The sequence below is a fragment of the Sceloporus undulatus genome, chromosome 3, assembly GCF_019175285.1.
Source record: "Sceloporus undulatus isolate JIND9_A2432 ecotype Alabama chromosome 3, SceUnd_v1.1, whole genome shotgun sequence".
In the NCBI taxonomy this organism is placed as follows: domain Eukaryota; kingdom Metazoa; phylum Chordata; class Lepidosauria; order Squamata; family Phrynosomatidae; genus Sceloporus; species Sceloporus undulatus.
The window spans coordinates 209,337,519-209,365,335 of record NC_056524.1 but is presented as its reverse complement, the minus strand read 5'-3'; the positions used below and the strand labels follow the sequence as shown (position 1 = coordinate 209,365,335).

Sequence of the window (27,817 nt, the reverse complement as noted above, 5' to 3'; positions counted from 1 at the left end):
GCTGGATGGGAAGCCTGTATGAGTTGTATTGGGATTATGGATTGGAAGTTGCTCATCCCTGGTCCACTATTACTTGTAGCTTGATTTTGTTCCCTATGTGTTTTTTACTTCTACATAAAGCCAAGGGAAAGAGTTTTTGGTTTTCACTCTTGCTGTTTTGCTGACATTAATTGACTTAGTAAATTTACATGCCACCTAACTGGCAAATGCTATCAGTGAAGTTTACCATCATAAAAACCCAAGAGAATAAATGAAAACAATAATGTAGCTGATTCCAGTATCAAGTTGCTATGAACAGAAGATGATTTTAGCTTAGCATCTGAATGCATATGATGAGAACAGAAAGTGCTGCTGGAGGGCCATTCCACAGATGAGCAGCATGACAGAGAAAACTATTCCCCTTGTTTGTTTAGTTTATTTAATATGCCACCTTTCTTTCAGAAAGGGACCCAAAATGGATTTCAGATAAAATGGTTTTAAAACTTTACAATAAAAAAATTAACACATGATTTAGTAAGATAAAATCATCTTACTAAAACAGTATAAAATTGCATAAAACATATAAAAGTTAAAAAGCATAACTAGCATACAAACCCCATACAAAAGCCTCCCTGACAATGATTTTATATTAAAAGCTTGCTTGATTAAAAACGTTTTTGTCTGCAGGCAAAACAATGGTGGCACTCCTTTGAAGCAGGCTGGTTCTAAACAATTTAGGGCTTTAAAGGTTAACATCAACTCTCTGAATTAGGCTTGCAACTTGACTAGTAACCAGTGCAATTGATGAAGCGCAGGAGTAATGTCTTCAAAACAGCCAGTCCTATCGAACTGACGCAGTGCTCTGTTATCTTATAAACTGCAATTTTGGGACCATCTTCACAGGTAGCCCCACATTCACAATCCAACTAGGAGGCTACCAGTTTTTGGACAGTTGCAGCCAGGCTATCTTGGTCCAGTTAGGGTTGTAGATGTTATATCAGCCAAAGCTGATCAAAGGCATTCCACAGCACTGGGCCTTAAGTAACAGAGGTGGATCTATGATCATCTCCTATTAATTTAATGAAGATTGGGATGGGAATTGTGCAGTCCTCCAGAGATCAAACTCCCAGAATCTAGCAGAGTTTCCATCTTCTCTCATGTCTCTATTAGTCTTCTTTCATACCACTACAGAATCCAGTCACTGATTCAAAATAATCCCTGCTTTGCATTTGAATCCCTTGCATTTAATAAAAAGGAAATAGAGCTGATTGTCATCCACATACTAATGATACCTCACTCCATTCTTCTGGACAATCTTTCCCAGCAGTTGCACTTAGATATGTAAAATCTGAGCTGTGAAGGAAGCCAAAAATGGAGTCTCACCGAAGAGCAGAAAAGTCTCCCAGCACCTCCTCTGGAATCAGCAGTTCAGACAAAAGCCAAAACAGTAAACAATAAAACCGTATGCCAAACTCATAATTGAGACAGCCTTTCCAGAACTATGGCAAAGGTGGTGTGTGTGTGTGTGTGTGTATCTGTGTCATCATCACTGTCATAGAGTTGTCTTGATAATGACCTCTAACCTGTCTTTGGCCATATTTAACAAATGTTTTCCTTTAACAGTGTTCTTCAGTCTTCATTCACTGTACTTCTTTTGTAAAATCAGGTTTGCAGTTTAAGGGTGTTCTGGAAACCTGAAATGTCAGATAATGTCAATGGCCCAGAGTGCCTCTATTCAGTTTTGGCTAGATCCTAGCTGTTCCCATTCCTGCAAGAAGGAGGATCTCTTCACAGTGAACTATGCCTTAATGGTTTTTTGTCTAGACAAAACCATTTTTTTGCCAAGTCCAGGAAAAGCTGCTGGACAAAATGTGGTGGCTAGACTGTTGTCTGCTCTGTATTGTACATACCATATAAAACCTGTTTTTAAATTAGCTTCCAGTTTCTTTCCAAATTTAATTCAAAGTTACAGTATATTATTTTTTTATTGTTTTAAAACATATATAAAGACAAAAAGAATAAATATCCACAGATTACAAAGTATCATTCAAAAAAAGTTACAGTATAAATAAATAAATAGTAGTTGCCTATAAAGCCCTAACTTGGGTCCAGAATATATGAAACACAGCTTTCTCCCATTTGAATTGAACATAGAATTAGAATCAGAGAGACTAGTGATGAATATATAAGTTAAGGTATTTTTTCAAGAACAGAATTCCTCTCCCAGGGTGGCTAAATCTCTTCTTTGCCATGTTTCAGAGCTTTTAATAAATGTTAATGTTTGTTTTCTGTTTTATCCTAAAGACGTCTTGCCATTTTTCTTCTAATTTGCACATCACCTTAGCACTGGGTGGAAATATAATTAATATTAAATGATTATGAGCTCCATAGCCATGAGAAAATAGAAGAGCATGGTTCTTTCAGACTACTGTTCCATACTGAAGCCAAGTGGTGAAAGGCTAGAGAGCCCTGGCTTAATAGAGTGTGCTGAAAAATGCATGAGTAGCACACAAACTGTTTGTGGTATATGGTGCTAACAGAAAGCTTTCCCTTTTCATTAAGAAGCCATGTGCAAAGTAGAGTCAGAACAATAGCAACCAATTATTTTACCAACCTCCATCCAATCATGATCTGTGTGCTGTAAAAGACACAAAGATATCAGCTCTAATAATTTCACTTGGTAATAATTTCACTTGGTAAATCTCCATATTGATTAGCAGCTCAGGGCCTTATTCCGATACACATGAGGAGGAGCCAGACAGGTGGTTGAAGGAGCAACACTAGATGGTTAAACAGCAACCCACAGAGTTTGAGAAAGTGACTTTTGAACTACAACTCTCCAAATCCAGACAGGAGATTTTGGCAATTGTAGTGCAACTGTAAAATATTCAAAGCTTCGTTGACCCAACACATCATGTTTGAGCCTATCAGCATGAGATCTCTGCTCTGAATTTTGAGAGTACAAGTATGCGGTCATTCCAGCACCAAGTTCAAATATTGTTTATTGAAATCTTGGGGGCTTAATTGGTTTTACACTAAACTGCACCAGTACATGGCTTTAAATAATTTTAAGCTATTTTAACCTGTTTTATTCTGTCTTCTTTTAACTTGTTAAAGTGTTTAACAGGTTTTCGGCCTTTTAACATCACTGTTATTGTTTACATTGTTCTAATCTGGCCAAGTTGATTTTATTGTACACCACCCTGAGATCTTTAGATACATGGTGGGATATAAATATTTTAATAAAATAAATAAAAATGACAAGATAGACCCACTGAAGCAACGAGACCATAGTAAATCGCCATGTATATAAGGTCGACAGATTCAGTGGGTCTGACCTAGTTGCTAACTAACCATTGGATTTAGATCATGGATGCCTGGCACTGAGACAAGGTATTGTTTGCTCTGAATTGGAAGAGTACTGGATTCTGTCCTCAGGATTTACACAGATAGTATGCAGGCCTCTATAGAGAAAGGTCCTGCTAAATAGCTTGGTAAGGCCTACAGTGGAATTATTTTGTGTATTTTTCCTGAACTCAAGCAATATTTTAAAAGTGGACTATTTTAAAAACATGTACCCTACATTAGAGAAGCAAGGTTTCATACACAGCCACAGATCCAGACATTTCTCTTTCTTTTGTTGGTGTTGTGTTTAGAGAAGCTGCAACTGCATGTCAGTTGGCACTTCCCCCTAAAATCAATACTGCAGTTCTGCTGGAATCCACTGTGAAACAGCCACAGGTTTACACATTCTTCTCAAGCTGAGTTCTAATGCATCGATTCATGTTATTGTTAGAAATGTTGTTTTAATTGTTAAATTAATGTAACATACATATAATAGAGGATACAAATACAATATTACAGGAAAACAGCTGCAAAGCATTACAGCCACAGCCTGTTTAATTCACAGTCCTCTCACACTGTTTACCCCCCTTAGCAAACCTAGAAGGTGCTTCCATTTCTCTTCCTACCCTACTGCAGTAAGGAGCAAGGATTCCCCCTCCTTCCTTGCGCAGACCCACTCTACCTTGGCCTTCTTTATGGTTTTGTGTATCTCTCACTGCTGTAAGAAATCAAATTTGCTGATTGCATTAATAAATCAAATGTGCAAAAGGAAGAAACCTACAAGTGAGGGAAGGAAGAGGGAGAGTTGCAAATGCAGTGTTACATGGAGAGTCAGCAGGGTTAGAAATCTGTTTAATGGTTTTTCGGGGAGAGGGAAGACCCAAAGGCAAGTCATACTTTATGTCACTGTTATAGGAGTGATCATTGCTGAGTGTGAAAACCCTGCGTTGCCTGATATCAGCACTGCGTCAGATTGGACAGCTCCACCAGCAAAGTGCTTCCCAACAAAATTAGGAAAAGGAAAGATAGGCTAAAACACCACCAGCCAGTGACCAACCCTGCATACTTTCCCTCCTCTGACCTGCACCCTAAGAGTTCATTCTGGAACATCAGTCTCTTCACTGTCATTCTACAGTCAGAGGGACCCAAATCCATGCAACCATGATTTTACATTTCTATGAGTGTTTTGAACTTTTCTGGGTTATGCCCTCCATTTTTCTGTAAGGCCCTCCATTTTGTGGTGCCTTCTCCTCTGGTTAGGACACCTGGTCACACCAGATGATACCCTAAGCGGGGTGACACCACTGATCCTCAAACACCTACCTTTTGTCAGTAGCATTCACTGCTTCCCTTTAAAATGCTTTAAGAGATGGAGGGAGTGAGGGGAAGCTCAGTGAGAGGAGAAAGGAGAGGCCCCAAAGTATTTTAAAATTAAAATTTCAATTTTTAAAATGTACCTCCTCCTCTGGGGCATGCCCTACAAGCTCCAGAACCTCCCTGTAGCAGCAGCGGATATTCCTCTTTCTCCTGTTCCCCTTTTTCTTCCTCCCCTTCCTTCTCCTTCCCTTCCCCTTCCTCTTCCACTTGGTGGTCCCTAAGTAGACTTTTCCACAGTTGCACAGTATGCAGTAAACTCTTGCTGCCATGAGAAGGTCTTTCCTGTCCTTCGCTCAGCGCAGCATTTGCTGGATTTTCATGGTTGGTTTGTAGATTGTTTGGAGGTTGCATTTTCTCACCAGTTTCCCTATTCTGTCTGTAACTCCTTTGATACATGTTAAAATACATTTCCTTTGGGTGGTTGTTAGTCTTCATTCCTATGGGCTTTTCTGGGTCTGGCAGCCCTTCTGATGTGACCTGGAGTAAGCATTAGTCTGTAGAGCCCCATCTAGGTGCTTCAATTCTCCCCTCTGTTGTCCTCCCTTCACTGGCTCCCTTTTCCTTTCCGCATCAGGTACAAACTTTTGCTACTCACCTTTAAAGCCCTGCATGGGCTGGCCCCTCTTTATTTAACTGATCTTCTCTCTCCCTACATCCCTACTCGCACTCTCCGCTCTGGTAGCCAAAGTCTCCTCTCTCAACCCAGGATCTCCTCTGCCCCATCTCAGATCCGTCCCTTCTCTCTTGCTGCCCCTCATTCTTGGAACCTTCTTCCTTGGCATGCACGGCTCATCACTTCCCTAACCAGCTTTAAGGCTGAGCTGAAAACCATATTGTTTAGGGAAGCGTTCTCAGGGAATTTGTGATTGTCATCTGGCTGTCTGATAATATTTGATGTGATGTGATTTATTTTACAGTATATTTGATGTTTTTAATTTGTTTTTTCTTTTCTATATGGTAATTTTATCTATTCCTCTTTTAATTGTTATTATTTTAGAATGTACACCTTGGGCAGGCTTTTATATTCTTTAATTTTACCGACTTTGTACAGCGCTGTGTATAATTACAGCGCTTTAGAAATAAAGTTTAATAATAATAATAATAATAATAATAATTCAATTCATCTTCCAGGAAGTGGGGTTCACAGATCCTTTTTGCCTGGTCTACCAGTGTTTTTATTGTTTGCTTATTGTACTTCTTTTTTGTCCTGGGTGATGGTTGAAGTTCTTGTGTAGGTATCTATCCATGTGTGTAGGTTTTCTGTATACTGTGTGGCCCAAACCTTGGTTCAGTTTATGGATGACTAGGATATCCAAGAATGGCAATGTTCCTTCCTTTTCTTTTTCCAGTGAGATGCTGCACAGTGATAAATCTTTAAACAGCTGCAGAATGACTCAGTCTTCTCTTACAAGCTCTTAACATTTTTCTTTCCCTTTCTCTTTTTATTCAGTTTGACCAATGCTACAATTTTATCGTGGTGGTAATGTGGGAGGGGGGAATGATGTAGTCAATTACAGTTTGGATTCTAAAGCTAGTGTCTAATAAAGACTTTTAGAAAATTGAGGCAATGTGCATAGCATTGGCTTCACTGTGATCAGGCTAGAACAGGGTAGGTCAACCTTTGAGCCGGGGCGGGTTGGTGTCCCCAGACACGGGGGGGGGGGGGGCGCCAAAAAATAATAATTAATAATATAGGTGACATTTTCAAATGTAGGACAATTTTATTTAAATGGAGGACAAAAAATTTGATTATTTTTAATTTTTAAAAATATAAATGCATGTTTCTTAGGCATGATCAAAATGGAGGACATTTGGGCATTATTCCTAGACAGATGGCAGAAATGTACTTCCCTTTCTGGCCAACCTCCCTCCCCCCATTCCAAACAGCACATTTGGGCATTGAACATGGCTTTACTTAAGATGGCCTCTTGCGTATTTCAGAGGCTTATTGCATAACCAAACTCTTTGGGTTTCACACTGAACATGGGTTCACATGGCTATGCATATTGAACATGTCAAGGTGGTTTCACAGTTCTTGCACCAAGTGTACTTCTCAGAAGTGTGTACTTGGTCAAGGGACTTTGGTTTTTCTTCACTGCACATGAGTTTGTAAAAATCACAGCAATTTACATTGGCCTTGCCTCAGAAGCTTTCTGATATCAATATCACCATTAAAGAACCAAAAACTCACAGAAAAGGCACTTTGGAAAGTCACACTCTCTTGGCTTCAGAAACCATGTGTGCATGACTCTCAAGCTGACTCATATCATCATCATCATCACCACCACCATCATCATCACTACCACCACCACCACCACCATCATCATCATCAAAACAAGGGAGACTTGTTAGCATTAAAAGCACCCAAAACACACTTTGGAAGGTGACACTCTCTCAGCTTAAGAAACAGTGCCTGCATGCCTCTCAAGCTGACTCATATCACCACCACCACCACCACCACCACCCTATCACTGTCAAAACAAGGGAGACTTGTTAGCATTAAAAGCACCCAAAATAAAAATTTAAAAAACCTTGAGGCCTCTGGCCACTCACCACCTCTTCCTTCCTCCTCCTCCTTCTGCTCCCCCTCCCCCTCCTCCTTCTGCTTCCCCCTCCTCCTCTTCCTCCTCTTCTTTCTTCTCCTCCTCCCCCTCCTCCTCCTTCTGCTCTTCCCTCCTCCTCTTCTGCTCCCCCTCCTCCTCCTTGTGCTCTCCCCTCCTCTTCTTTCTTCTCCTCCTCCCCCCTCCTCCATGCGCCACGTGGCCTGGGGGAAGGGCAGAGGAGGAGGTGGGTGGCGCGGGCCTGTGCAGGGAGGGCAGTGCGGGCCCGCGTGGGGAGGCAGGGAGGGTGGCACGGGGCTTCCCCCTTTGCCTTCTCTGCCCCAGGCCGCACGGCTCTCCTCTTCCTCCTCTGCGCAGTGGAGGAGGAGGGCAGCGTGGTCACGTGGCCCAGGAGGAGGTGGTGGCGGCAGGACTGTGCTGGGGCCGGTCCTGCCGCCTCCGCGAGCTGCATCCGGCCCGTGGGCCGGGGTTGCCGACCCCTGGGCTAGAAGTTTCCTAAAGAGGAAAAGAGCTCCTATCCTCACAAAAAAAGAGCCTGCATGTGACAGATATCTTTTCTGGTATGTTCCCACCTTGATCCTTCCTCAGACAGACTTCTCTACCATGTTGTCTCAAGGTAAACATGGAAAATACACATGTGCCCCCATGTGTCTCTTACACAAAATGGCCTCAGGCAGTGGATCACCAAAGGAATGGAAATTTTATTTGAAGGCTTATTTTTAAAGACATAACACTGCCAGACAGGCTTTTATTTAGAACTCCTTCAAATACCATTATCATTCTCTAAACCAGTGTTTCGCAACCTTTCTAATGCTGACCCTTGAATACCGTTCCTCATGGGGTGACCCCCCCAACCATAAAATTATACTGTCAACAATGCAGACCAGTATATACTTGCTGTATATACTCGACTGTAAGTCGAGAAATTCATGCTCCAAAATAGACCCTAAAATCCTGGATTGACTTTTAGACTGTTTAGAAAGGTCCTGAAACAAGCACCGCTGTGATGGCCCACTCTTTGTGCCTGAAGGCAGAAGTGCGTGTATGTGTAAGAATTTCCCAATCCGATTTTAAAGCCTTCTCTTCCCATTTAAAAATCACCCCATTTAATCCCACCTCCTTCCAATTTTCAAACCTCTCCTCCAGCATCTGCGAAGTGGTGTCAGGTGGCTGGGAAAAATCCAGAGAAGGAATCAGTGTTTTCCTTTCCATCCTTTGTTATAGCCCCGTGAGTTTTACCAATTTATACACAGGTCATAATCCATTATTTTTACCCTGAAATCTTCCTTGACTTATATATGAGGTCAACTTGTACATTAATATATATGGTAACTGTTTGATCCTAAGAACATCCTGATGGCAAAAGCTATTCAACAATGAAACACACTCCCTTGGAGTGTGGTAGAGTCTCTTTCTTTAGGGGTTTTTAAAGAGAGGATGGATGGCCATTGTCAGGATTGCTTTGATTGTGTATTCTTGCATGACAGGGGATTGGACTGTATGGCCCTTGTGGTCTCTTCCAACTCTACGATTCTATCAGTTGAATAATATACCAAGGAACCAATATACTTAAATACTTGATAGCTTCTGTACACCAACCAAATTGTCAGTTGGCAAATGATCTAAGTATTCCCCCAGTTCAAATAATTCAGTATTAAACAGAAACTTGACCATTGTACTGCTCTCTTCAGATCATTAACAGACTGATTAAATATCAACAGGCTGAATACAGATCTTCAGGACTAATTCCTGTTTATATAACAGTACTTACATAATGTGAATATGCTGCATTTATCATTCTTAATCCTCCCCATTATGAAAACAATACATTCATTATTTTCCTCTTAATCTATTATAAATTCGTAAGGCAACTGGGATTTCTCTTATCCTGTGACAATTTTATTTGCCCAACAGCTGAAGGAAGGAACTCCAGTCCACATAAACCATTTTACCTCTCTGCAATCTCACTATTCTCTTTTGGTTATTCTGGCATGCCTTCATTTTCTAATGTTTCAAGCACATTTCTAAGTGTCTTCTTGTTTCTCAAGTATTCGTTGTTCCTATTTCTGTATTTGCTTCTAAAGAATTAGGATCTCGTCATAAAAGGATGGAATAAAATATTTTAACAAATAAATAGTATTTTGATATAAATGTACTGTTTCTTTTAATTTTCCCCAATAAGATTCTCAACCACATCCTCATTTTTCTTGCAAGCATTATTTCAATTTATTATTGCCTTTCTGGAGTTTCTACCACTTTTTATTTCTTCATTTGAAATGACTTCTTTTTAGGAAGACCTTAGCCACAACCCTTAATCTCTTAAAATAGTATACAAAATATTGAAAGAAATAATTTCAGTCCCTTTCTGTTTATTACTTTTATAGAAAAAGTATCTTGAATATAAAATACATAAATATTTACAAATATGCACACAGACTGCAGTAAATTTGATGCAATAAAATCATTATTTTCACAAGTAAACAAGTTTAGTTTAAAAGCAGGCATTTTTTAGAAACCATAAATGCACATTTTTGGTGTCCTTAAGACCATGAAATAACAATTTTATGCTAAAGGATTCTAAAGTCAGCAGAAGTAGCTCTTATACCTCCATACAAGCACAGAAGCCGTATCACTAAGTCTATCTTTTGCCTAGCAATCAAACAGAAAGACTCAGTGTGCTGCCTGTGATAAATGATTTATTTATAACAAACATTCCATAAAAACCCTGCAATAAGACCACTGTTGTGGCTCTGTTCCAGAAAATTCTGACAACTAATCCTTTACTGAGTTGCTGAGTAACTAAGTACAACTTAGTTACACTTCTAAAAACACATAATTTAAGGTTGATTTTGGAAGAAGATATTGAAGATCCAAAATGGCAGCTGCTGGGATAAATAGTGGATTGTTGCTGAACATCTGCAATAAAGGAAGGTGGCAAATCCTGTGAGGAGTAAGTGCAAGCATTTGAGGGATTTAAGCCACAGCTTAACTGCACCATCCAGAGAATGTGAAACCAATCTAAACAAGCAATCTTATTATCCATAGGACTCTCCCAGAATATAATCTAACTACTGACTTCAATAGGATTATAATCAGGTCCTTAAAAGCTTCTGTACAATCAGTTATTAAATCCAGACTGGGTAAAGAATGGTGACAGTCTGATAAATAGTTAACAACCTGTCGTATAGTTAACATTACTCTAAAAGCTTCTGCACAATGTCATTAATCTGACAGGCTACTGCATATTTTAATGCTATTTCTCACATAAAACATGAGATGTAATGTTTGCTTTTTTTTAAAAGGTAGTTACGCTCCATTTGGTCCAGGACACAAATCTGAAAAGTTGCCTTTACTATTTCTAAACTGAGTCTATTAGTATACAATTAAATATTCCCCAAAAGAATACATGACTCTTCCAATAATACACCAACATCATCCCTGAGAATACCATGTAACTCTATAGTTAAGATCTTTTAGATAAATACCTGTCTTTAGCTCAAGTTCTGAAAGTAAGCTATCAATGATACAACAAACAGCATTTAAAATTAATCCTGATTATCTTGAAACAACTCCTTTTCCCTGAGCTACCTCCATGTTTGAGACATAAGGGCATTGAAGTATTCATAGCTGTACTCATGGTGCAGCGTTTTTTCCCCTCATTGGTTTAAGTCAGATGCTACATCACTGTGCAGAGCAAACAGCAGTGCATTAGTTTAATTTCTCCCAATAAGATGGCTTTCTCTAGCGCACTTCACACTGAGGATGATTTTTCATTCAGATTGCTTTAACTGATATTTAAGAAATCCCTGAAAATGTGGAATCTCGGCTAAGAATCAGGCCATAATGAAGCACAAGTAAACCATCCTAGAAAAAAAGAAAGAAAGAAAATTACATTTAGAAACAATTCCAGTGGAAAAGTGAAGGCTTGCCAAAGCTATTTTTCCTTATACAATGTAATGAAAAGTTATTCTTGGCTGTGAAGGAAAGGAGCAAAATAGGCAGCACCCGAGTATGAAGTTACCTTGTAGTTTTCTCTTGGCACAATCTGTAAGTGATAGTGGTAAAACATCTGAAGAAATCAATATATTCTTCTATTGTTTCAGTTATTTACTTATGCTTGTACAATGAAATACCCCCCTAAAGAAGTAACTGTATCAAAATGTATTACCCACTTCTGAATTGTACTGTAGTATGAACAGAATGTAGTCACTTCATCTTTTGATTCAGCTCTCCCACCTGGACAAGCTCATCATAATGGCTCCTCAGAGTTTAATACTCCTTCCCATAAGTATGGGAGCCACTTTGTACTTTACAAGACAATTTATGTTTTCTGCCTTTAAACCACTGTCTCTCTTAGCTAAGCATATCAAATGTCATTGGCAGATATGCAATTATACATGCATATGACCTTGTACCATAAGAACCCTGAATTCTTTTAGATTTCCTCTGTATATTCAGATCAAGACTGATGCAGGTCTAACAAAAAGGGAGATGCCAATCCCTTTCTTGAGAACAAGCTTCAATTTCACCTCCCAGGACTAAAAGGAAACACATTTTTTTTTCCCTGAAACAAAATGCTTGAGTCCAATGGAACAAAGAATGATTGAAACCATAAGCACTGTTGTGGTAGTATTATGCAAGATGGGTACCTATTTATTGGTGATACTATGCAAATGCCTGACAAACTATTAGTTACCATGTATAAATTGTGTGAATTTTATTAAGCTAATGTGGCAGTTCACATCACAATAATCCCATATACAAGGTGAGGACTGAGGTACTCATTAACATAAATGATGCCTTTACATAGGTTCAGCCTGGCTAATGAGTCATCAGTTCTGTTTTTCTGAGGAGCCTGAAATGGTGGCTGCAAGTGGTTGTGAAAGAGAACAAAGGGACTTTGGCTTCCTCTGCCATGTGCTGTATTTAGATAAAGAAGATGTGATAGCTTAAAAAGATCTACAATTTCACACAAAGCTTCACCTAATCATGTGGGGTTTCATCTAGGCCCCACTCCTATCTCTTTTTCAATACTCAAAGAGGTCTGACCAAAATATTGCCCATTGGTGTCAATACAGCCTACATGTTTATTTGCAAATGAAGAAAAACATACTGCAGTTTGCACACAATGTTTTTAATACAGTGTGTAGTTTGTGTCTCAGAACAGAGATAGACTTCAAACTTTCCTTACCCTCACATACTAGGATGGTATGGAAGGATTGTGATTCTTTGTGCATGAGTGTGGGGACAAAGTACATACGATAGTGGGAGAGGGGGCAAGCTGTGCATGTGTGTTTCTGCATCTCTTGATTATCAACTCTGATAGTCAGGATGAAAAGATTGCCTATTCCATCGAACAACAAATGGTACTAAGCCTTTTGAGCCTCCCTGTGCCTTTTAAATTTGCCACTAACTTACCTGCACTGCACTCTCTCCTAGAGCTTGTCGGATTTCCCTTAGAGTCTGGTAGTTTTCTAGTAGGTGATCACCACATATTATGTCTACCTAGAAATAAACATTTAGAAGGAATCAAAAGAGTATTCTCTTTATATGCAATTAACAAGAAATTGTTAAATCGTCATATTAATAGCCATACATGGTTGTTGTGTGCCTTCAAGTTGTTTCTGACTTATAAGTTGGAAATGACTTGAAGGCACACAACAACAACAGGTTTGAGTGAAAAAGGTTTGTGTTAAATCTAGTAATGAAATATATTTCAGTGGGCACTTGGCAAGCTTCACTGGGAAGAGCATACCAAAGCCAGGGCACTACAATGGGGAAGGCCCTACCAACAGTGCCTACCCTTCTGAGGGCTAGAAAATCGGACTTCGGAGAGCCACTTAACAATCAGGCAAGTTCATGCCTTCTCACTCAGTCACTTCAACCACACATCCATAAATCTGACACAGTTGTGTGCCACACAACCAATATAGTTTCTATGCTGGAAGAATATACAGTAATTATTGAGATATAAAATGTAAAACAACAGAAAATAATTGTGGCACTGATAATTCACATTGTGCAGTTACGTTGCTATTATAGTTGCCCCTACTTGAAAATCTGCAGAGGGGCGACCGCCATTAATGCCAATGGGGTGCACGCCCATGGCGTGCTCCCCGCATGCACGTGCTCCATTCAAGCCTATAGGGCTTGAATATGCACAAGTTTTGGAACTCGGGGAGGCATGGTGGAACAAATTCCCGCGAGTTCCAAGGGTCAACTGTATTCCATTTTAATTGTCATGGTATTTGTTGGCGATCTCCCATACAAGTAGTGAGCAGAGCTGACCCTGCTTAGCTTCCAAGATCAGATGGAATCTAATGCCTTTAGGGTATTTAGGCCCTCTTCACTATATAATTTTACTGTAACAAATTGGGCTTTTCCAAGTTACATAATGCCTTCTGAAAAGGAACATACAAAGAAAGCTAGAAGATTGATTCACTTCTTGCTATTACAAAGTGTGTTTTACCATATGGTGTGGACACAGCCCATTGTATGGTTCTGCAAATACCACAGCATACCTGACAGCCAGGAGCAAGGTCCATCTTTCTGCGGAGGAATTTCTCTACATGGCCAATTGTTGCATCTCCTGAAACACGTACAAACTTCTTTTCAAGGGGCTGCAAGGAAGAGGCAGCAAAGTTTATACTGTAAGGTTTCTATGCAATGCAGCAAGAAATTCTAATCAAAATCTTTTGCAACGATGGCAGCTGTCGTCTAATAGATTTACAGCAATTTCGTTAGGAACTGGACAGACCAGCTTTTTAACCGGGCCATATTGGGGGATCAAACCCAAGAAAGATACCTATTGTATCTGACTTACGTAGATCATGATTCTAATCTCTATATCATATTGGATTTCATATGTATTTGCAACATTACATATAAAATCTTACTTCCAACCTTCAAAAGTAACCTTTTTTTAAGCTGTGCTTGTGAACCTTTGTGGGTACTTTAATTTCTGGATATTTTACATAGAAGACAGACAATTAGGTTATTCAGTATTTGGAATTCCCACTGTGATTCATTATCTGGTCAGACTAAAATATTACATCCCAGTCTTAAAAACTTTTTTTTGTCTGCTGTAAATAATGGACTTAGAACAGAACAGTTTAGGACAGAATCACTTCTTCTCATACTGCAATGTTTAATTATGGATGTTATTAAAATAGAATACAGGATACAAAAAGATAAATGTTAGCAATATTCATACCTTAAAATTCCCAGAGAGATCATTAGCTCTGAAAGAAAAATGAATTGACACAATCAATATGTCTTAAGCTGCATGTGTTCTTGGATCTCTCAGCTGCTAAATCAACAAGATGCCATTATATATCACTTACCATAAACTGTTCCTTTTTGGGAGTCCAAAGTAGAGCAGGCTATATTCTACTCAATGCTCAGGAGAGGCAAAGTTGCGATGTTATATTTTTTAAAAAAGCTGTCCTTTGCCTCAACCTTCAGTTTTGACCACAGCCATCATGTTTTGAGCAATGATTCAGGTAGGAGGATAGCACAGAAGAGAAAAGGGAGGAAAGCAGATGCAAAGGGCTCTCACCTGACAGATATAAAGGCAAATGCAACAATCCAAAAGGCACTAAAAGTATGCAGGATTCCCCATCAGCCCCCTCAAGTGTGGGGTTTCATCTGAACCTCCCCAGAAGAAAAAGTTAGAAGTACCAATGTACTCTTCACTGGGAGATCAATCATAAGGCATCCTTACTAAGATTAATTCCATGGCTATTGTTGTACTGAGTGTAAGCAACCGACTGCAGGACCCATCTCCCAAAGGCCACAGCTGAAAATAAGTTCATATGGTAGTATTTGGAAAAGGCACTCCCATTTGTTGCATCCCACAATAAAGATTTCAGGCTGGTGGAGAAGGCTGCTCATACGGCTATGGATCTACAGGTAGAATATTTTGAGGTCAAATCAGGTGAGATAAGTTATGCAGGCCTTGATCCAGCATGTTAATGTAGATATGGAGATTCTTTTTACTCCATGGAAGGATTAATCCAGTATCAAAAGTGACCACATCCATGTCAATTCTAGAGCTGTTCTTAGTTCAAAATGGTCCTAGTTACAACAGCATTCTGGATGAAGCTACAGAATTGTCTATCAGAATTGACACTGAGAAGAGAAGCTTTAAGGAGAGACTCAAAGGATCTGGATTTGAGAAAAAAAGTGTAAGTTCCAAGAAGAGGAGCTAGTGGCAGCCCTGATAAATGTTTAATTTTATAGCAGAGGCTGGAGTAGAAAAACAGTCACATGTAATCAGGCCACTGTGAGATCTATAGAGGTCATGTCTAAGGTATGTCTCCTGGATAGTCCAGAGTGCATTTCATGAATTTTTGTATGTCATAAACCAGAGGTAGTTCTGACAGTTCCTTCCTTCCATCCAAGTACTAACCAGGGCTGATCCTGCTTAACTTCCAAGATCATACAAGATCTGGAGCCTTTAGTGTATTTTGTTAATTGATTCTACATAATCCAAATCAAATCTTTCAGTGGTTTAAGACTGGCTTGCTAAAAATTTAAACATATGACACAATCATATTTTAGTTAAATCAAGACTGTATTCCAGTTTATGGTTAGTTTCATTTTGAAAATTCACAATGAAATGCTAACTGAGAAATTTTTCATACATCTCTAATACTATTACTCCAAAGTTGCTAGCTGCCACTGCCCTCTGGTGTTTCAAAAAAGCAGATACCGTACATACTCAACTGTAAGTCAACTTCATGTATAAGTCGAGGGCATGTTTTGGGGCCAAAATTATGGATGTTGAAATGACTCATTGATAAATCGAGGATAAAATTTAGGGTCATGCAGCAAAGGATGTAAAGGACGAAGTTTACTGTCTTCATACAGAAATGTCTTATTCAGATCCTTCTAAGCTCAGTTCCTCTTGGCACTCTTTTAAGAGGAAGTACCAAAGAAGTGCCACCACTTCCATTTTCCCACCCAAGCATTCAAAAAGGCCAGAAGCAGCATCATGGTGGAAACAGTAGAAGGGGTTGGTGCTTTTCTCCCCGTGCTCCCAGGATGAACTAAGCTGTAGCAATATATATACCCAAGTCCTTTCCAGGCAAGCATTCTCTGAAGATGCAAGCCACAGATGCTGGCGAAACGTCAGGAAGAAATTCTTCTAGAACATGGCCACACAGCCCAAAAAACCCACAAAAAAAAAACCATGGATGCCAGCTATGAAAGCCTTCAACTTCACATAAGCTCTTACCTTTTGTCACTCTGCTCAGAGAAGAAGAGTTAAAATACACTACTTACATTGACCTGTTGATTAGTCGAGACAGCTTTTTGGGGGTCAATTTTTTGATTAAAATTTCTAGACTTATACATGAGTATATACAGTATTTTAAACAATTATCTTGCCAAGAGCCACTGTGGTATAGTTATTTGACAGTTGGACTAGGACACTGGAGACCAGGGTTCAAATACTGGCGAAGCCATGTAAACCCACTGGATGATCCTGGGCAAATCACACACTCTCAGCCTCAGAGGATGGCATTGGCAAATCCCCTCTGAAGAAACTTGTCAAGAAAACCCACTCCTGAGTAAACTCTTTTCTGCATTGTAGTTGGTCAGATAGTAGATAAAAAAACTGTTTCAAAACAGCTCACAAGCTCAAGAAAAATCCATATATTGAATTTGCTCTTCCAATATTCTTCTATACCCAAAGATTGTTAACTGGTACTATCTTTCTCTCTTCTGGCCCAATTTCAAATGCTATACTATTCCTAAACATCATGCAAATTCAAAAGGGATTAACTGCCTGAATTTTTTCGCAATATGTACACACAAATGGGCATAGTGCAAACAAGTTAGGAAGAGTCATGCATACAATTATCATGCACAGTGATACATATGTGACTGTCTTCCATTTTAATTACAGAATTTCTCTGAATTAACAGGATCTGATGTATCCTTTAATTACTTTTATGGGGTTACTTATAAGAACCAAATGGAAAAAATTAACTTTTACTTACCCAATAAACTCCAGGAGTAGTGATGTGTCAAGTTCTGGGGGAATACGGAACACTGAACCCACAACTTTGCGGGGCCTTCCTCTACTTACAGTAACTGCTTGTGGTGCTGCTAAGATAATAAGATAAACAAAACTTTAAGATAAATAGCCAGGTAGCACAGTAACATTTGTCATCTGCAGTAGAATAAAACCTGAAATAAGGTGAACAGATATCTATCATAGTTCAGCAATGCACAACCCAAACTGCTTAGGGCTACTGTTACTAATTCAAATGGGCCAAATCATTAGAAAGATTGCCAAAGAACTTTTTGCTACAATTTCAACTCAACATTTTCTGTCAATCCAGTGTATTAAGGCTGCTTCTTTTGTTATTACTCCATATTCCCCCAAAGACTTCTCAACAACAATCTGTTCTATATAGTATGCTCTCTCTTCTCGCATTCCCATTCTACTTGTTCTTTCTACCACCCTTAATTTTTTTGCTATCTGCCCAATAATACCCTATGTCTCAGTCATTTATTGATTCATTTACCCAATCAAAAAATCTTGGCAACTCTGTTTCTGAACTATCACCTATTGTTACCTTTGTATCCACAGTACTGCAACCCTCATTTTTTTAGTTAGGCCTTACTCTTATTGTATCCCACGGCATCTTTTCCTACCTGTAACTAAGTCTGTTTCACTCCCATCTTTCTTTCCTCCACAAATCTCACTGCATGACCATACATTAGTTTTTCAGTCTCTTTCATTAGTTGTTATTACATATCTACTTTTACTCCCCTCATCCTTATTTTCCTACTCTTTGAGCTTAACAGCCACCACACACCAAAGGCTTCACTCTCCCAGCAACTTGTAACAGCAAAGGAATCTCAGACATAAATGGGACATGAAGCAAAGCTGACTGGTTGGCTACAGTCTAGAAAAGCTAGTACAGACTACACACACACACACACACACACACACACACACAAACCCTTAAAATCCAAAGAAGAAAAAATAGAACAGACCTAATGACATAGGCAGGTCTCTGAATCTACTCTTCAGTTTTCCAGGCAAGTACAAGCAACAGACCCGTTTATCACAATATGAGAAACTCCTATATTCCTCCTTAGGAGATGTGTCTCATATTATGTTAAATGCTGGAGAAGGAACTATATATATCTGTTAATCAAGGTACATACATACGGACACTGGTAACTACAAATAATGACTGGCTAGAACGTCAAGCCATAATCCTAAGGCTGATGTATACGGCCATCCACCATTCCCATGAGCTTGGACAACTCTTGGATATTACCATAAAAATGCAAGAGTCACAAGCAATGGGTATTCTGAATTTCACAATAAAGTTACAGTTAGGAAAGCTACCACAATTTGTGTACAGGTCTGGACTAATGACATCCATTATAGTGAGATTTTGTCCCTTAATTCTCCATACCCTTGAATAAGGTCACTAACTAAAAAGGAGAAAAAGGAAAAAGGGGAAGAAGAATTTACTAGCACTTTTAGACTAAATTATCTATTTTAGCATGGGCTTTCATGGACATGAAAGTGTTCATGATGTCACAGTTTGCATCCTTCTGTATCCTGTTACACTCTATCATACTTCTACAAGTGTATAACTGTGCTCAGTGGTAACACCCGGTGCAGGGGGTGGGGCCTCTGGAGGAGGGACTTCCGGCACCATGCGCCGCATGGGACCATACATACATACAAAGTATGCAGCGGCCCAGATGAGGCACCTAAGGCCCCAGGAAGGGCCCATGGGGGGTGGGTGGGGAACCGACCAGGTGTCACCCCCTTCTGTGGTGTCACCTAGCGCAACCCGTATCTCCCACACCTGCCATGCTTAAAAAGCTGTGGTTTTAATAATCTATCTGAAGAAGTGAACTGATAAAACCACAAACTACATACACATATAAAAAACACATAATAAGGTTTAACAAACAATTATGACCTTTTCTAATTACAGGCCTGCAAAACTGAAGGTGATAAAACTTTCTTAAAAATGCCTGCTGTCTTTGCAATTAGGTGTTCCAAATAAAAATTTAAAAAATAGCCTCAAATTTGCTCCACCACGCAGTTTTTTTTTCATAACTAGCTTTGACGTTTCAATGTTGTAATATATGATTGAATGAAATGATCCTGCAAATGATTATCCTGTAAAGAGTTAGGTCTGAAGCAGGTGGGCCAAAAGGAGCAGCTTCCGACCCATTCAGCGGTGTGAAATGCAGATGACACATGCTTCTGGAATGGCCAAAAGCTGCTCTGAGGCCACCCCAAAGTGGCCCGAAGCCACCGGCAAAAGTAAAGAACCATTCCTGCTGGTGGCTCATTTGGGACCATAACAGAGAGAGCGGGCTATGCGGTCATTGCAGCCCAGGTCTACTTTGCCCCTAAAAAGGGGCTTAATGTCTTCTAATAGCCTTTTAAAATACTTTAATTTGCAGAAATCTATTCAAAAGGACTAAAAGAAATCATTCTGGAAAATCAGCATCCATACTTAATCAAAGATGAGTAACAAATGAATTAATAAAATATTGAATTTGTGAAAAACTATGTGGGATACAATATTTTACTATGCTTTTTGAATTCAGCAACCAAATACATCAAGAATGGCTACAATACTGTATTGAAAAATGTTTTCTCATTGCAGGCCTGTATTACCAAAGTAACTTAACTGTCCAGCAAGGAACACATACCCTGATTATGTCCTGTCAGTAAACATCCTTATGGTAGTGAACAAATCATAGTCTGTAGTTGGAAGGCTCAGCAATATGATCCAGTAGTAGAAAATAGCATGGACATTATACTATTAAACTGTAATACAGACAGCTTACCAGGTTTGGGTATTTCTAGACCTCTCTCTCTGTAGAAATCGTGCATTTGTTTTTTCTCTCCTAAAATATGCAATACATAATTTCTTGTGTTACTGATCATTGTACATATAGGAACTTTAGAGATCTTTTTGAAATACACATTGACAACAGCAGCTACCAAATCCAACAGAATTTTCATAGATGATAAAGACCAGAAAACAAGAAAGCAAAGCCTGAAAATGGTAACATTGCTAAGATACGTAGGACTTTTTAATACAAATTATGAAATGCATAATCCATTTCAGTATATAATTTTAAGAGTAAAGAGATATAACTTGCTGTGAGAACTCTGTAGGGCTCAGTACCTCAACAATGGGTTTTGGCCCCATTTCAAACTCTCCCTCTCCTTCATTGTCCTTCTTTGCTTCCTTGTTCTGGTGTTGTCTCCTCCACTTGATTTCACATACTCATTTGTTTAGCATTAACCTGCAGAACATGCTTTGGCATTTCTACATTTCGCTGGTTATATTTCATAGGTGTTAATTATGTTAGGCAAGCCATGAGCAAGCTGTAATCATTAATGGTAAGAACAGTATCTGTGAAAGAATTTTAGCAAAGAATGAGGCCCAAAAATTGCATTTATGCAGGAACTTTCAAATTACAGTCCTCCCTTTGTTCTCACGGTCTTTGGACCCTCATCCCTCACTTATGCACAAGGGATGAATGGAGGGAGAATGAATGGGGTGCACACCTGCATGCCCCCATGCCTATATTCAAGCCAATAGGGCAAAAGTCCATTTTCGCGAGGAGGACCGGAACAGATCCCCGTGAAAAAGGAGGGACAACTGTAGTCCTCAAATAGCTTGAAAAAATAATGTGATTTTGGCATTTGGAATGTTCTAGCAGACTTGGGGAAGGGAAGGAATTGTGGATACAGAAAAAAAGATTATGTGGGCTACAGAAACTATGGCCATTAAATTGTTGCGATGAAGATGAAAAGAAAAAGTGAGGATTAAGAGACAGATGCACTACCTGCTGATCAAGCTATATGTACTGGTGGTAGAAATTAGACCTCTGTGGTATTCTGGCATTGCTTTAGCAGTTCCAAACAAGATGTTAAGCTTTTCTATAAATTATAGTCTGAAAGTATGATAAAATGAAAGGTGATCATTTTAGCATATCCAGTTAACAACAAAATTTCTTTTACTGTAGCAAATGGCACTTACAGAAGAAAGAGAAAATTCTGATCTTAAGAATCTAAAACAAGATGATTTGGGAATATTACTCAATGCAAAAAGTAGTTGGTACTCCTGTACGCTCTAATTAAGCCTGTCATTATTTTTATTTTTTAATCAATACTAGTAAGATCAAAATACAAGACTTACTTTCCTCCAAGTTGACAACTAACTTATATACTATATCTTGCAACTGTCGATCCAACCTACAGGAAGAGATGAGAAGATAGTTACTAGACTGAAATACTTTAATTAGACATTAACATTTTTCATCTATAATTGTGGCCTGGAATACAAATGGCTCTGTCCTACAAGCAAAGTTTTTGGACAAGACTAAGGTAGTTTGCAGGCCACAACTGCAAAACCAATTTAGTTATTATCTTTAAAATACTGTATTGGTGTACTAGGGAAAATCTGAAGCCCCAGAAACAAGTCTGCCTGCTCTGAAATATTCCTCCACTCAAATATCACAACAAGCACAGTTTGGAATAAAAATATGAATGCTGACTCAAAACCATTATTCTTATAAACCAACTAAACATAAATAAAAAGTAATATATAAGATGATTACCTGATATTATAAAGAGGCTGTGTCTGGTGCACTACAATGTTGCATTTCGGACATCTGTTACTATAGTAAAAATGTCTAACTATGCAGCTTTTACAGACTGTAAAAAATAAATTTATAGTTATATGCAGACAATTACCAAATATAATGCAATATGTTAATAAGTGTTGGCTAAACTGCAGACGAATTCTAAAATAAACAAAGTGAAAAGGAAACAGTGTTGCTTATGTAGACTTCTACCTTATTTTGGATGAAAAATATTTGAAAGTGATTACAAAGAGACTTTTAGCAATAAGGTCTGCAGAAGGAGAAGCAATATGTATTATTATTATTAACAACTTTATTTATGCCTCACTTCTTCAAATATTTAGTATTTGGTTAAAACAGTCTTTATTTCAGAATATCAGCAACATGCACAAAATAATGTAATGAAACAGAGTTGATCCTATCCTACCCAACTTTGCTCTGGAACAGCCCTCCCTTCACATTAAGTTATCACAACTTTAACCACTGTATTTTATCCTTTCTTAGGCCCAAAACACACTGCAGAAATAAACCAGTTTGACACTACTTTAACTTCCCTGGCTCAATGCTAGGGTGTCCTGGGAACTGTAGTTTTGTAAGACATTTAGCCTTCTCTGTCAGAGAGCTCTAGTGCCATAATAAACTCCAATTCCCAGGATTCCCTAGCACTAAGCCAGGGCAGTTAAAGCAGCCTCAAACTGGATTATTTCTGCAGTGTGTTTTGGATCTTATTCCCCCAGCTGTTGACAACTCAGTAGTTTATTCTTTTCCCTCTAACATTGGCATCGAAAGGCAAAAAATGATGAGCCAAGTGCAGTAGCTGAACTTCAGACAAGCTACTGAATGATAGCCACTGGATACTGAAATTTGTAATTTAACAAGGTACCAACATTCAGTGGCAAAACAGAATGCTTTGCCTGCAGTAAGTCTCAGGTTCTGTTGCTGGTTTTTCTCCCTCTCTTTTAAGAATCAGATGCCAGGTAATGTGAAAGATATTTCTACCAGAAACGAGGAAAATCAAAGATATTCAGAGCTGATGAACAGTCTAACCTGGTATCAACCAGCTTTCTAGCTTACCTAGAAGCCTTGGATTCCACCTTAGAAGAAAGGCAGGAAATAAAGAGCAGTGTGGGGCCATTCCACTGACTAAACATGATATGAATCTCAAGAACCTGGCTTTCTACTTTTGCTTTGAAAACAGAGCAGTGTCCCCTAGTTATACCAGTGTCCCCTAGTTATACCAGTATTAACAAGTAACTTCATGGATTTAAGGTCGGAGAACATGCTATAGGTTTGGATTGCCATGTGATGATCTGCACTGGTTCGTCTATGACAATGAAGAGAAAAAGCACCAAAAGTTGAGGGTGAGATAGTTATTTCTTTATGTAAGAAGTGAAAATGAAAGGCAGGTACAAGTATCATAGACTCATCGAGCTGGAAAGGGCATTATAGACTGAGTCCAACCCTGTTCAGTACAGGAACTCCAGCTAAGCATTCCTAGTAGGTAGCTGTCTAGCCTAGTAAAAACATTATTTAGAACATATTTTTCTTCTAAATTTTCAGAACTGACAGGAATTAAAGATAAGGGGAATGAACCTTTTCTGAAAACCCAGATGGATTGCTAAAGTGAACTGATCTTTCTCTATATGCAAATTTAAGCTTCTTTTGAACAAGAAATCTGTACCACTACATACATGTATGAAGACACTCTGTGATGGTCGTGGCATCTATAAAGTAACCCTTGCAGATAGGACACATGATATATGGTGTCAGGTCAGAGAGGTTAATCATGCGCTGCAAATGCAAAATACGAAGCATGTCAGAATATTTTAAAAGTTTATTTGCTAAAAATACTGAAGATATACCAAAAGAAATTGAAATATTGAATACATGCAAATTTTAAAATTTTGCCTAATTAATCTTTCTTTTCAACAACAGGACTTCAAATCCACTTTGGAAAGAAAGGGTATAAATACAGATGTAAGAGTAGTGTGATCTTTGGCTGCCTCAGTAATTGAGTGCAAGACAGGGCTCAGGCCATTACCTTCACAGCCTGTGAAGTTTAAGAGAAATACTGTCCACATTGAGTTCCTTTCCCCTATGGGATAAGAAGTACAGTACTGTTCTAAATCTGTACCTACTGTACAAAGGGTATACTGACAAATGTATGAACATAAGGAATTGTTGTTGCTGTGTGTCTTCAAGTCGTTTCCGACTTATGGCAATCCTAAGGTAAATGGCAATGGCAAACCTATCAAAGGATTTTCTTGGCACATTTCTTCAGAGGGAATTTGCCATTGTCATTCTCTGAGGCTGAGAGTGTGACATGCCCAAGGTTACACAGTGGGTTTGCACGACTGAGCCAGGATTCAAACCATGGTCTCCCAGTGTCCTAGTCCAATGCTCAAACCATTACCATGCTGGCGCTACAACACCCCCATTCCAAAGGTTACACTGATATCCCCACACAAAAGTCTTAATTGGCAATTGTCATCTTGGAAGCGGGAAGATTTTAAACAGACAAGACATGAAGTGCTGATTTTATACTAATGTTGCTACCTTGTTTTATCTCATTTTCAGTTTATTTTACTCTGGCAACCAGGTAATTGAAATATATGCAAATACAGTAGACCTTTCTTATACACGGATTTTTTATACACGGATTCAAGCATCCATGGTTTGAAAATATTCCAAAAAAGTATAAATTTCAAATATCAAACCTTGATTTTCCATTTTTTATAAGGGACACCATTTTGCTATGTCATTATATTTAATGGGACTTGCGCATCCACGGATTTTGTTATCCAAGGGGATCTTGGAACCAAACCCCAGTGTATAGCAAGGGTCCACTATATATATAATTTGGTATGCAAATATATAAAATAAATATAAAATAAAACATGGGACATTCAAGAAATACGACATCATGAGAAATACAGCAAAGGCTTACACGTTTGGAGGGGAAACAAAATTATTACATTTTTAAACCACAACACTCATTCCTAAAGGAAGTCAAAGCATATTCTACACTAGTAATAACCTTGCCACAGTGTGCAATGAGAGCAAGTAAAACTGATCAAGGATTTTAATTTGAATTCATTACATCCAAACCCAGCTCGCTAAACATAGCACCTTGCTAGTAGTATTTACAGCAAAGTATTCTGGGAAGGGAGCCAGCATGGCATAGTAGTTTGATCATTGGACCTACTCTGGAGAACAGGGTTCAATTCCCAGCTCAGCCATGTAAACTCCCTCCCTCCAAGTCACACTCTCTCAGCCTGAGGGGAAGGCAAGGGCAAACCTCCTCTGAACAAATCTTGCCACGAGAACATGATAGGTTTGCCTTAATGATGCCAAGAGTTCAAAGATATAGCCGTGTTAGTCTGTAGAATCATTACGCAGAGAGATCTTGTAGCACCTTTGAGACTAACTGAAATAAAGAAATTGGCAGCTTGAGCTTTTGTACACTAAAGTCTACTTCCAAATGCATCTGAGGAAGTAGACTTAAGTCTACGAAACCTCATACTGCCAGCTTCTTTCTTTCAGTTACTCTCAAAAGTGCTACAAGATCTCTCTACAATCATACTTGAAGGCACACTATATTCTCGGTAGCATTTATTTATATACGTTTATTAACCATCCCTCCTTTCAAAACAACCCTAAGAGGTAAGTTCCACAGCCAAGAAGGGTTTTGAACCAGGCCTTTCCAACCTGAGTCCACTGCTCTAACCACTAGGAGCTGCTGCTTTCTTTACTTGAGCATGACATTATGCTCCCCCTTGCCTCATCCTAACCCTACTGTGCGTATACATGCTTTCAAGTTGCCTGTCAATTTATGCTAACTCCATGATTTTTTCATAGGGTTTTCTTAGACGAGAAATACTCAAGAGTTGGTTTTGTCAGTTCCTTCCTCTGAAATACTGTATAGCCTACAGGTTCGATTCCCAGCTTGGTCTACAGTATTTGGAGAACTTGGGCAAGTCACACTCTCTCAGCCTCAGAGGAAGGCAATGGCATACCTCCTCTGAACAAATCTTGCCAAGAAAACCCAGTGATAGGTTCCCTTTTGGGTCACCCTAAATCCAAAACGACCTGAAGACACACAGCAGCAACAAATCTGGTATTCACTGGCGGTCTGCCATCCAAATACATTTGTCCCTCCATATTCGCTATGGTTAGGGGCACAGGACCCCCGTGAATATGGAAAAAACACAAATAACAAAAACACTGTTTTTACCTGAGGGGACACCTCTCTAGGAATCTCTAGGTCCTCCAGTGCAACTCTGTGGTCAACATCTGACAGGCACTGACCATAGAACTTCACTGGAGGAGCTACAAAAGCCTAGTAGAGTATTCTCTCTAGGAATCTCTAGGTCTTTCAGTGCAACTTTTAGAGTAAGTTGGCCATAGAGTTGCACTGGAGGACCTAGATATTCCTAGAGAGAACATATTAATAAAACCTGTAAATAATCAAAGTCGCAAATATGGAGGAACGCGTGTATTAACAAGAGATGATGACCTTGCTTAGCTTCCAAGATAAGATGGGATCTTGTGTCTTTGGCCAGACTGCTCTCAGTACTAGGGAATCCTGGGAACTGAAGTTTATTGTGGCATCTGAGCTCTCCAACAAAGGGCTAAGTCTCACAAAACCACAGTTCCCAGAATCCCCTAGCATTCAATGAGGGCAGTTAAAGCAGTCTCAAACTGGATGATTTCTGGAGTGGGCTTTGGACCTTTGTGGGTATTTAGTCCCTATCCATGGTCCAAAATACGTTTGGGACCACTTTAACTGCCTTGGCTCAGTGCTAGGGAATCCTGGGAATTGTAGTTTATTATGTCACCAGAGTTCTCCTGGTTAAATGTCTCCCAAAACTACAGTCCCCATAATCCCCTAGCATTGAGCCAGGGCAGTTAAAGCAGTTTTATCCTGGATTACTTCTGCAGTGTGTTTTGGACCTTTGGGGTTATTTAGGACCCCGAATATGGATACTTTATTACACTAATGTCAAAAACACACTACGGAAGTAATCCAATCTGGGACCCCTTTAACTGCCTTGGCTCAGTGACAGAGAATCCTGGGAACTGTAGTTTATCGTGGCACCAGAGCTCTCATGGTTAAATGTCTCCCAAAACTACGGCTCCCAGGATTCCCCAGCACTGAACCAGGGCAGGTAAAGCAGTCTCAAAAGTGGAGTGTGCCTTGGACCCTGACCTTATTACCTCCTCCGAATTGGCTTCGTCTTCCTTCGTCTCAAAAGGTCTTTCTAGACCCCCTCCTTCCCCCTCTTCCTCTTCTTCATCCTCATCCTCTTCCTCCATTTCTTCGTTTCCTTCCCCGCTGGACTCAGAAAGGCTTCCCTTCTCGAAGCGGGGCCCAGCCCCAGAGGAGGAGCAGCCAGGGGCTTCCAGGGCTCCCGCTTCCCCTCCTTCCAGCCCTTCGCTCATCATGGCCGCCTCTCAGAGGGAAACAAGCCCCTGGGAAGCTCACTCTTCCCCTCGAAGGAGGAATCCTCAGTAAAGTGACTGGGAGCCCCAAGGCGCATGCGCGAAGAAGCCTGTTGTTGGCGCGAGGTTTTCTCACACAGCTGCCTCATTTGCATATCTGTCCGCGCTAAGGCTGCTGGGAAATAGAGTTTTCGTTTCAGGTTCAGGACGTCAGGAAGTCGGTTCGAGGCCTGGCCTGGGTCACTAAAATAATATAAATATGTGTTGTTTTTTTCTTTCTACTTTATTTATTTAAAAGGTTAATTGTAATTTTTATCTGAAAACAAAGATACCGTTCTTGGAATGCGATTATTATTATTAAGCTTTATTTATATAGCGCTGTAAATTCACAAGGCGCTGTACATACGATTAAAATAGATAAATTAATCCTGGCCCATTCTGCGAAAATGATTAAATACAAC

General features: G+C 39.4%; 1 protein-coding gene across 2 annotated transcripts; it reads right to left on the bottom strand.

Annotated features, from left to right (window-relative positions):
• Positions 1 to 10,560: 10,560 nt before the first annotated feature.
• PCGF6 (polycomb group ring finger 6) lies at positions 10,561 to 27,466 on the bottom strand. Of its 2 annotated transcripts, none has more exons than XM_042456767.1 (10): positions 27,132 to 27,466; positions 23,606 to 23,705; positions 21,891 to 21,987; positions 21,470 to 21,525; positions 20,106 to 20,165; positions 17,267 to 17,372; positions 14,476 to 14,503; positions 13,784 to 13,882; positions 12,681 to 12,767; positions 10,561 to 11,126 (listed from the first exon to the last, which is right to left on the bottom strand). In XM_042456767.1, the coding sequence occupies exons 1-10, from the start codon at positions 27,357 to 27,359 to the stop codon at positions 11,058 to 11,060; spliced, it is 930 nt and encodes a 309-aa protein (XP_042312701.1). In that variant the 5' UTR covers positions 27,360 to 27,466; the 3' UTR covers positions 10,561 to 11,057. The 2 variants fall into 2 exon arrangements, with proteins under 2 accessions (XP_042312701.1, XP_042312700.1); XM_042456766.1 differs by having other exon boundaries at positions 17,267 to 17,375; positions 27,132 to 27,465.
• Positions 27,467 to 27,817: the final 351 nt, after the last annotated feature.